Here is a 10334-nt window from a genome sequence, read left to right as displayed (position 1 = left end):
GGGCAGCGACACCCCGCACAGACCGGGTGGCTCCACGCCCCATCCAGCCCGGCCTTGGACACTGCCACACGGGATTTTAGGTGTCCGCAGGGATTAGGAAACATTAGAAACCACGACAGGTTCCGGAGCGGGCCGGATTCAGGCTTTAAATGCTGTAAAACATTAGAAACCCCTCGGCTTTCTGCGCGCCCCTCATGGCCGGATCACCGCGCCCGGCTCCGCCCGCAGCGCTCGCTGGTTCCGGGGCGTGCCGGGCATGGCGCTGGCCGGGGACGAGCCCTTCATCCCCTCGGTGCTGGGCACCAGGGAGCAGTGAGTGCCGGGCACGGGGCTGGGCAGGGACGAGCCCTTCAGCCCCTCGGTGCTGGGCACCCGGGAGCAGTGAGTGCCGGGCAGGGACGAGCCCTTCATCCCCTCGGTGCTGGGCACCCGGGAGCAGTGAGTGCCGGGCATGGCGCTGGCCGGGGACGAGCCCTTCATCCCCTCGGTGCTGGGCACCCGGGAGCAGTGAGTGCCGGGCAGGGACGAGCCCTTCAGCCCCTCGGTGCTGGGCACCCGGGAGCAGTGAGTGCCGGGCACGGGGCTGGGCACCGCCGCTGCCCCACCGGGGGCGGCCGCGGGCGGGCCGGGGCTCGGAGCCAGCCGCGCTGGGGAAGGCGGCCCTGCCCACGGCGCGGGGAGGAGAAGTGAAAGGTCTTTAAGGTCCCTCTCCCGACACAAAGCGGTGTCTGGTTTATGTGTTGTTTATTTGTTTGGAGGACGCGTGAGTCTGTAAAGTGGCACTGCTACACGGAGGATAGAGCGTTCTCAGCCTTTCATAGGATCATGGGATGGTTTGGGTTGGAGGGACCTTAAATCCCATCCAGTTCCATCCCTGCCATGGCAGGGACACCTCCCACTGTCCCAGGGTGCTCCAAGCCCCATCCAGCCTGGCCTTGGGCACTGCCAGGGATCCAGGGGCAGCCCCAGCTTCTCTGGGCACCCTGTGCCAGGATCTTTCCATCCTCACAGGGAACAATTCCTTCCAAATATCCCATCGAAATCTACCCACTTTCAGCTTCAAGCCATTCCCTGTGTCCTGTCCCTCCATCCCTTGTCCCCAGTCCCTCTCCAGCGCTCTTTAAGACCCTTTGGGCCCTGGAAGGGGCTCTGAGGTCTCCCCAGAGCCTTTTCTCCAGGTGAATCCACCCACCACTCTCCCAGCCTGGCTCCAGCCTTTGGAGCATCTCCAGACATTCCCTGGACTCTCTCCCACATGATCATGCTCTTCTTATGCTAAAGATCCATGCCTCACCACCCTCACAGTCAATTTCTTCCAAATATCCAACCTAAATCTATCTTTCATTTTTTTCCCCATCCCTCTTTAGTCTAAATATTTCCCAGTATTAATTATGATATCCTCTCCTTTCTTCCCTCCCAACTCCAGCTGGGATGCTGCCTACGAAAGAGAACTGCAAACTTTTCAAGACATTGGAGATACCGGGGAAATCTGGTAAACAAAATAACTTCTGCGGATTGTTTCTGTCGTTTCTTTACCGTAAAAGACATTGCAAAACCACAGACAGCAATTCAACGAGTTGATGACAAAATGATGGGGAGTTTTACCATTGAAATCAGCAGTTCCTCTCTGGCCCAATTTCACAGTGAAGATTGCTCAGCTGCACTTGGACAAGTGTCATTACGTAGAAATTGAGCTGTATGTTACTCACAATTGTGCTTTTTATCCCTGAGCTCAGGTTTAACTACACAAGTTGCCCTTGCTGCTTCCTTTTTTAATATATAGATATTTTCACCTGCCAGAGTTGGTGTTTCGGTGAATTTTAAGGCTGCAGGATTAATTTTCATCTGAACAAAGCAAACATGAAATATGAGCTATGGCAGCTTTTACCTAACAGTAAAAAGGGCTTTGCAAAAGCTGGAGACAGTGAGTGATGAAATAAACTTGCTGTACCTTTTGGACATTTTTTTTCTGGTTTAATTACCTGAGGCCTTGTTTTTTCCAGGTTTGGAGAAGAAAGCATGGTGCGCATAATCCGGTGGCTGGAAAGGCACAAGGTCCCCCCTGACAGCTCTGTGCTTGACATTGGGACTGGGAACGGTGTTTTACTGGTTGAATTGGTTGGTATTTTGCAAAGTTTGTGCATTTTTCATACAGAATCAGAGCAGTTTAAATACAGTTCTCACAAATGGCAGTGGTAGTCATGGGGAGCTGTAACCTATGTGAAACACCAGAAGTGTCAATGCTTCAGGCTTCAAAATTGGAAGTATTTCTCTAAATCAATCAGCCTGATCATCCCTTGTTTTAATTTACCTTCCTGTTTCCCCACAATTAAAACTGCATTTCTTAGCACTGTTGTTTAAACTCCCCCAGATAAGGAAATTAAGTTGATTAATTCACAAAGTACCCTCATGTACAAAAGTGGACCCTTTCCCTGCACTCAGCTCTGATAATAACACTCATTGTTGATACAAAGTAGTAGGTAAACCCAAGGGATTTTATGTAAATAACTTAAAAAGTTGTTAACACTTCTTTTAAAGAAGTGTCCATTTGTGTCAGGGTGGGAAATCTGATCAGGTATGTTCTGATGTTTTTGTTGTGCACAAGTTGTTAATGAATTCCATTATTTTCCCCTGGTTTTGATTGGGGTTTTTTTGGTGTAATACTGCAAGGGAGTTGGTAAAAAAGGGGCCGTCACATTGTCACAACTTCTGTTGTTTTGCATTCCCCTTTGGCTCCATTAGTTCCTGGAGGAATTGGAAGGACTGAAAGTCAAAGTCTGGTTTGAAGTGGAATTTTTTTTTAACATGGACTTTGATTTTAGAAGATTTTAAAGCCTTTATGGAGACTGGCTGCTACACCATCGCACAGGAGAATTTATGTCACCAAAAGCAGAAATTGCTCATCTCACTAAGAGAAATTAGCCTGATAATGGTGATTGTTGAGAGCAGTGATAGCTCTATCATGGTTGAAGTACCCAACAGAAAAATCTTATTTGTGAGACTTCCATTTTATACAGACTCCGCTTGCAAATGGGAACTGATTTCTCCTACTATAATGGGAAAATGACAGCCTGATAGCTTTTAAAAACTATTAACTCCTGTGAGAGCACCCTCCTCCCTTACATTAAGCACCTCACAGTACTGTGGTTTCTTTCATAGGAAATTGTCAGTCCAGTTCCCTCCTGAAAAGTGGCTTCAACAATTACCTTGTTTATTTTTGCTGAGCAATTCAGGTTCTCACTTGCTTAGTTGATGTAAAAGGAATTTTTTGTGTGCTAGCTGCAAGGCTTGGAAATCAAGTTGGAATTCTTTTGGCAGCTACCATAGGACTGTTCTGCCATTGGAGCTGGACTCCATCATGGCATAGAAATGGCAATACTGGAAAAAACCCAGTCATAGAGGACATTAGTAGCAGCTCTCTGCAAGGGAGCTACTTGAGGGTACATAAGTATCACATAAGTGGCACCCCTTGCTGTTTTTATATGTTAGGTGGCTGTGGTCCTGCCCCTGTGAGCATCAGGGATCTGGGAGCTTGGATTCGTGACATAATTCTTTTGTCTTCCAAAAATTCCAGCTCTTCTGAGGAAACCTTGCTGCCACAGAAAGCTCTGGCCTTCTCTTATTTTTCTAAGTAATGTGGGAGCCACCGATATTGAAGATTGAATAATCTCTGAAGTGGGGAGTGTTCACCGAGTGGGGGTGTCAACCCCAAACACGGGGCAGAGCTGATAATATTCCAAACTCCTTCTGCTCTTCAATCTTCTGCTCCAAGCAGCAGCAGCAGAATCACCTCCAGGGCAGCAGGCCAGCTGCAGGGTGCAGCATGGTCACGTTTGGCACGAGTGAAGGATCCCTTCCTGTCACAGTCAGGCCCTACAGGTTCTGCAGCATTTAATGTTGTTTATCTCTAAACCTTCCTTCTCTGCCCCCAAGACTAGAGGAGTGAATGGGAACTCCCTGAAGTGACTCAAGCCTTTCCTTTGCAAACAGAGGAGCTGTTGTGGGAACCACTCCTCCACCCCCAAACCTTCAGCACAGGCATCTGAGGAAGCCTGCTTTGCTCCGGGGAGGAACGTGGGCAGGAGCCGGAGCAATAAATGTTCTCCATCCCATGCAAACAACGGTGGCTTTGTGTTCAGCTGCAATTAGCCCTCAGTTCAGAACAGCTGGTTAGCACTGAGCTCAGGCCTGAGGGGCTGCTGCGAGGAGGAAGGACAGTTGTGGAAACTCCTCATCGTTTTCCTGGCAATTGGGGTGTCAGCCTCTGGAGCAAGCAGACAGGCAGCTGGTTGCTTAACAGCACTCCATGTGTTTTTCCAAACCCCAGCCTCCTCCCTGTCTCTGCTGTGACAGCCTGCAGCTGGCCAGAGGATCAGAGCTCTTCCATCAGGTTTGGATCTTGCCAGACATGTGGGATATCCTGAGTTTATGCCTTCTACCCTGTGCTGGTCCCTTCAGCCTCCACCTCAGAGCAAGGACGTGTGTCACTGCTCCCCTCCCACGTGCCCAGCTCCAGCTGATGCCAGGAGCCCACCTGCTTTGCCAAAGGGCTGCTGGGATCTCACTGAGCTCCCTAAACTGAGCTATCCTTATCTCCAACAAACTTAGATTAACAAAGTCTCTGTGTGCTATTATATGTGATGCATAACCTGCCTGAAAATTGCTGATACAGACACCTGGCAGCATGCAAATAGTTGTATTCAAATAGACATTAGCATGAATAATTAGAAAAATGTATGATTTTGCAGTGGATTTCTGTCCTAGTGCAATATATTACATCTTTTGGCTCTTAAAATTTGGGTTATAAACCAAATAATTGCTCAGTCTCCAATGGTACATGTCAAAGAGGGTTTTTTTCTCTTATTTTGAAGCATCTGTCACATGTCATCACTGAAAATTCCTGGTTTCTAAGTTACTTTTGGTGCAGATAAGAGAGCCTGTTCCCCTCCAGGGTGTTACTTTTCCCAGTTCTGCTCAGTTTTCCACTTGATATAAACCAGCTTTCAGTCACCAGTCATTTTGGTGAGGTTTTTTTGGCAGAATAAAGTTTTTTCAGCTCATTCAGCTATTGAGCTCTTGTAATGGTAACAGGTATAAAAATGAGTAAAAGGTGAGTTGTGGTTTCTTTTCCTATTATTAAGAGGACGAGAGATGAGATGGATTATAGGTAGGGAATGTTCTGGCTGGGTAAAAACAATTGCTAGCACACTGATTAAGATTCTCTGCCTCTGTCTAGGCAAAGTCTGGCTACATGAATCTCACGGGGATTGATTATTCACCTTCTGCAATACAGCTTTCAGAAAAAGTAAGAGAGAAAGAAGGGATGTCTAACATTAAATTAAAGGTAAGTCTTGAGAGAAAGGTAATTGAGGAAATAGAAAACAATTGAGCCCAAGATTAAACGAGCTAATTGATATTCAGATGTACTCAGTGTACGAAATGAATGATGTCTTTTGAGATTAATTTGTGAGAGAACTCTACCCAAATAAACCTATTCACGGGAAGATTTTTGGTCTTTATTTGTTTTTTGTTTGTAATAGTCATTAAGGCTAACAAGAGTTTCCCTGCTTGTAACAGGGTAGTGGTTTACCAAGTAGCAAGTTCTGTATTTTAGCTGCTACATTCTGAATTTCAGACTTGAGGAAGAGCATGAAATCCTTAAGTGATAGAATGCCTACCATTAGCTGAACAGCAGGAAGCTTGAGAGGCCTTGCTGGAGCAGGGGTGGGAGCAGATGACCTGCAAAGGCCCCTTCCAGCCTCAGCCGTGCTGGTATTCTGTGACTGCCTGCTGTTCTGAGCTCTCTGCTGGGCTGTTCTACCCTCCTGCTCCCTACCTGTGTGATGTCTCTGCTCCTGTGTGTCAGCTGCAAAATCTCTTTGTGGCAGGCTCTGTCTGTTCTCCTGCATTTGTGCGGTGCCTGGCACATGGCAGGGATCAAAGTACAAATAACGATGTGAAGAATGAGCTTCAAGTGTGTTAGTTTGAGCTTTAGATTACAGCAAATAGATCATCACACAATGTGTGGAGAAGAAAGAAGCTGCCATGGCCCCGTGAGTTACCCCTCCCTGAGCACACCCATTGTCAGGATTGAAGCTTTGTATCCTAAAGTCTTGCTCTGCATTAAAGATTCAGGAGTAGGAGATTGTTCTCACAGCTGCAGACTTCTGGTTTAGGTAGAAGACTTCCTGGCACCCTCAGCTGAGCTGTCAGGCTTTGACGTTTGCATTGACAAGGGGACTTTTGATGCCATAAGCCTCGACCCCAGCGACGCGGTGGGGAAGCGGAAGCTGTACGTGGCATCCCTGGGCAGGGTGCTGAAACCAGAGGGCTTCTTCCTCATCACCTCTTGCAACTGGACCAAGGAGGAGCTGCTGAACGAGTTCGGGGAAGGTAGGCAGCTGAGCAGAGCCCTCTGCCAACGTGGGGTTGCTGAAGGAAGGGATGAGGGAATTTTAATGTGTGTGTTAGCATATTGACTTTCCCAGATCAGGATTAGAGGAGGTGAAGCGATTAGTAAATGCTCCAGCCTGTCTTCTCTCTGTTTTCCTCGGGAATTACTACTCCTGTGTTTGCCAGCGCCAAGGGAGGACAGGTTTTCTGAGGCCTTGGAGGTTGGGAATTTCAGTCTAATTACCCTGGGAAAGTGTGTGTGTGGCTGGCTGATACTTTTTGGGTCCTTGATTACTAGACCCAGTTCACCCTTTGATTGCACCTAAATTGGGGTAACATTGTTGCCCATGTTTAGAGGAACTGGCAAGTCTGTGACCTTTTCTATCACTTTTGATCCGTCTAGGGGGTTTTTTTACATGCCAGTCAGCTCCTGAATCTCGTGCCTGAGGCTTGAAACTCAGTGTGCATCTGAAACAACCATCCCTTCTGGGGAACCGAAATTACTGGCAAGTTCTCATCTTTTCTGCCATTAATTTGTGCAAGTCAGCCAGCTAGGATTTTTATTATCCGTGGAAGAGTTTCAGCTGTATAAAGCAGTGGTGCAGTGTAACAATGCAGGTCCTATAAACTCACAGATTAACTGACTTGCAAGTTTTCCAGACGAATAAAGAATGGTTTGCAAAGGGTTATCCAAGAGGCGAATAAAACAACTTCCTTCTAATAAAAGCATTTCAATTTCTGTCTGGCAGGATTTGAAATTCTGGAGGAGCTGCCAACACCCAAGTTTTGCTTTGGAGGAAGAATTGGAAACAGTGTAACAGCATTGGTTTTCCAAAGGAAAAAAGTGAGGCCATCCATCTTGGACAAATTAGATTAGATGAGAAAAGTCTGAACTTTAAACCTGACAGAAAACCTCAGACACGTGTGTAAATAAATGCTTTTCGAGTGCTCAGTAAAATACTATGTATGGAGCTCGAAGGGACCATAAAACATTGCCCTAGAAACATTTCAGCTTTGCATAATTTGCCCATAAATTGTGTCCTTGCTACAACCTCACTTGTTTCAGGGAAGCTGCAAGTTTGTAAGAGAGAGGGAAATCAGATGTGCTAAATACAGAGACCAATATAACTGAATGGTATTTGTGTTTGAAACATAAAGATTATCTGATATGTAATTTCTGTGCTGGGAAGCAGTGACCTAGAGAGGTAAAGGTATCCTGCAAAGCAAAAATCTCATTTCTCTGTTGTGCAGTGGAGTAGGGAACAAGCTTTTGCAATGTAAGTGCTGGATCTTTAATGAGCATGAGGATAGCTGTTAGGGAGGGAAATGAATACAAAATCCACAGCACTTTCAAAAAAGAACCAGTTGGTACTTTAAATTCAGATTTTCCGAGGTTCTCAGACTTAGCATAATTGTGTCTCCTCTGAAGTAGCTCAGCTCTTTTCCCACAGAGGGAGTGTTTTAAGTCTCCCTTTCCTGAGTGTGTTCATGCCTGGTCAGTTCCTTTCCCTGATCTCATGAATACATAAAGGTGTGATGTTGCAGGCTCTGGTGTGTGACATATGCCTCCTTCATTATTAACCTGCTATATGGGAATGTCTTTAGAGCCACAATGACAAGAAGTTTTCCAATGAATTTCTCAGGGTGGATTTTAACTGCATAAATCCAAAAGAATTCAAAGCATAACTATCCATTCAGTGTTCTTTTTTTTTTTTTTTTTTTTACTATGTATTTTTAAAACTTCTCTGTGCAATCCTTTTGCTCAATTTCGTTGCCTTCATTTCTTCTGTTTTGTAATCTCAGAATATTGCTGTTGCTTGAAAGGCAGGAAAATGAGATTTCTTCATGCCTCGACAAACACATTTGCAGGTGACAATAAACTTGTTCTTTCAAACATCAAGGAGGCCCTCTTAGGCAATCAGGTTTTGTTTCACAGGCAAGGTCATGTTTGCTTATCAGGGAATTGCTTCTCCTACTTTCCTCACTTCTCCTCGTTCCCAGGGCTCAGGAGATCTTTAAGGGTCAATAAATACTTCCAATCCTTTCCCAGGATAGGAATCAAGGCATTCTTTTGCACAGTGGTGAGTCCTCCCCTCTGTGATCCATCTGTTGATGTCTTCAAGATAGGAATCTTACTGCTGCACCTTCTTTGCAAAATGAAATATTGTTCGATTGGGAGAATGGTTTATCAGCAGTGCTGGAAAAACTCAGTCCCAGAATGATTCTTTGCATATTTGGTCAGACTTGGGTTTTAACCCGAGTTAAAACCAAGGGCTTGTTACCATTTGGGTAAGTGTTGTAGTCCTGTGCTCTGCCCCTGCCCAGCAGCCAGCTGGAATGCTCGGAAATGTAACTGGGGATCCAAACACAGGGTTTTTTTACCATAGTAGCACAAAGGATTCAAAGTACGCTACTGATAACAGCCTCAGTAAAAAAGCCTGTGGCATTTTTGGCATCAGGTAGAGTTAATACAAGGAAATTTTAATTTTCAAGGACTCTGGCAGGATGTGTTTTGGGCATCTGTTTTATTCCCATCTGTAATTTTTGCTAATGAAGGCATGATGTGGATTTAATCACGGGATGAAAACAAAATCAGGACTGTTATGGATTTTCTTTTAATCAATTAGTTGGAATTTAACCATAGATTCCCACTCCACAAGATATGGAAGGGTCAGGGCAAGGATTGTTTTCTCCTCTTCACAGAATTGATTATTATTAGTTTTTGTTCTCTGGGTAGTATTTTTATATAACTTGTAAAGCTAAAAAATAAGCTTCTTAAAATTGCCTGGAAATAAGAATTTCTGCATCTGATCTGTAGTTTGCATATTCCTTCAGTCCCAGGCACTTCAGGTGTCACTGGAGAGCAGAATAATGCTTATAAAACACGTTTTAGGAGCTTTATTTTAAGGCAACAGTAACCAAAGGCTTACTGTTTAAAATCTGCTCTGTTGGAAACCTGGCATTTTCTGGATAATGGAGTCTAGGAAGCTGCTCAAATACTGACTTAGGCAGTGGGGTATTTTTGGCTACGAGGATTTGGAAATGACTTGTCCAAGACTGTCCTTGATTTGGGGCAGTTCATGTTGGTGTGATCTCTAAATGTTGATGCATTTCAGTGAAAAAAAAAAAAATTGACAAAGAGGCAGAGGAATAAGCAGTGATTTAGGAGGAGCAAGTCTTTGCTGGAAGTTGGGGGAGTGCTCCGTGATGGTTCCTGAAGGCTGGAATTTTCATGACTGCCCAGCTGTGTGACTCTTGGTTCCAGCTGCAGCCCCAGACTAAATGCAGGAGAATAAATGCAGCATTTGGAACACGTTTCACTCCTATTGTTTTGCTATCTGAAAACTCTGTCTGTGATTTCACTGTCAAATATGAGGTTTGTGTGTAGTAAAATGAGCATCTTGCATGGATCCCAGAGGTGGCTGAGCCCACGGGCTGTTCCTGCAGGACTGAGTTTAGGCTGGATGACGCTGCAGAGCTGGCAAACCTTCCTGGAGTGGTTTTGCATAGAACGTGGGCAGAACAGAAAGGGTTTGTGTTCCCTGGTTCATTGACAGCATGCTGAGGGATGAAATTCTCTCAGGACTGACTTTTTATTCCTGGCAGGTTGAGGATGGGTTTTAGTGCCTGAGCCCAAACAAAGCACCTCCACCAACATCTGTGCCTGGTACAGCTCAAACCTGGCTCCTGATGCCTCCTATTCCCAAGAAAACTGTGTTTAGGGATTCTCTTTTGAGGCATTTGCTGGGAGAAGCCATTGAATTCACTGCAAGGTTTGTGCTACTGAAGGAGCTTGGGGCATTTGACACTGAAATTTTATGGGGCTTATCACAGAACTGAACTGTCAGGATGAAATATCTGAGAGAGGTGAACAAGCTTATTAATGAAATAATTATTGATCTGAGATGTCTGTTCTAGGAGAGCTTCTACACATGGGACTC

General features: G+C 45.4%; 1 protein-coding gene across 4 annotated transcripts; it reads left to right on the top strand.

Annotated features, from left to right (window-relative positions):
* The first annotated feature begins 235 nt into the window (after window positions 1-235).
* Window positions 236-9704, top strand: EEF1AKMT2 (EEF1A lysine methyltransferase 2). Of its 4 annotated transcripts, none has more exons than XM_038141249.1 (6): window positions 236-438; window positions 1427-1492; window positions 2004-2118; window positions 5237-5344; window positions 6177-6393; window positions 7143-9704. In XM_038141249.1, the coding sequence occupies exons 3-6, from the start codon at window positions 2020-2022 to the stop codon at window positions 7268-7270; spliced, it is 552 nt and encodes a 183-aa protein (XP_037997177.1). In that variant the 5' UTR covers window positions 236-438; window positions 1427-1492; window positions 2004-2019; the 3' UTR covers window positions 7271-9704. The 4 variants fall into 4 exon arrangements, with proteins under 4 accessions (XP_037997177.1, XP_037997176.1, XP_037997175.1 ...); XM_038141248.1 differs by having other exon boundaries at window positions 243-381; XM_038141247.1 differs by having other exon boundaries at window positions 430-564.
* The last annotated feature ends 630 nt before the right edge of the window (window positions 9705-10334 follow it).

Source organism: Motacilla alba, chromosome 6, assembly GCF_015832195.1.
Source record: "Motacilla alba alba isolate MOTALB_02 chromosome 6, Motacilla_alba_V1.0_pri, whole genome shotgun sequence".
Classification (NCBI taxonomy): Eukaryota; Metazoa; Chordata; class Aves; order Passeriformes; family Motacillidae; genus Motacilla; species Motacilla alba.
This window is presented reverse-complemented; position numbering and strand designations above follow the sequence as displayed.

Excerpts from the sequence above, each read along its gene's own strand:
- EEF1AKMT2 (XM_038141245.1), top strand. The coding sequence starts at position 452 with ATGGCGCTGGCCGGGGACGAGCCCTTCATCCCCTCGGTGCTGGGCACC. Across the intron at positions 1,493-2,003 it reads GGAGATACCGGGGAAATCTG|GTTTGGAGAAGAAAGCATGG; the intron begins GTAAACAAAATA and ends TGTTTTTTCCAG. Across the intron at positions 5,345-6,176 it reads TGTCTAACATTAAATTAAAG|GTAGAAGACTTCCTGGCACC; the intron begins GTAAGTCTTGAG and ends CTTCTGGTTTAG.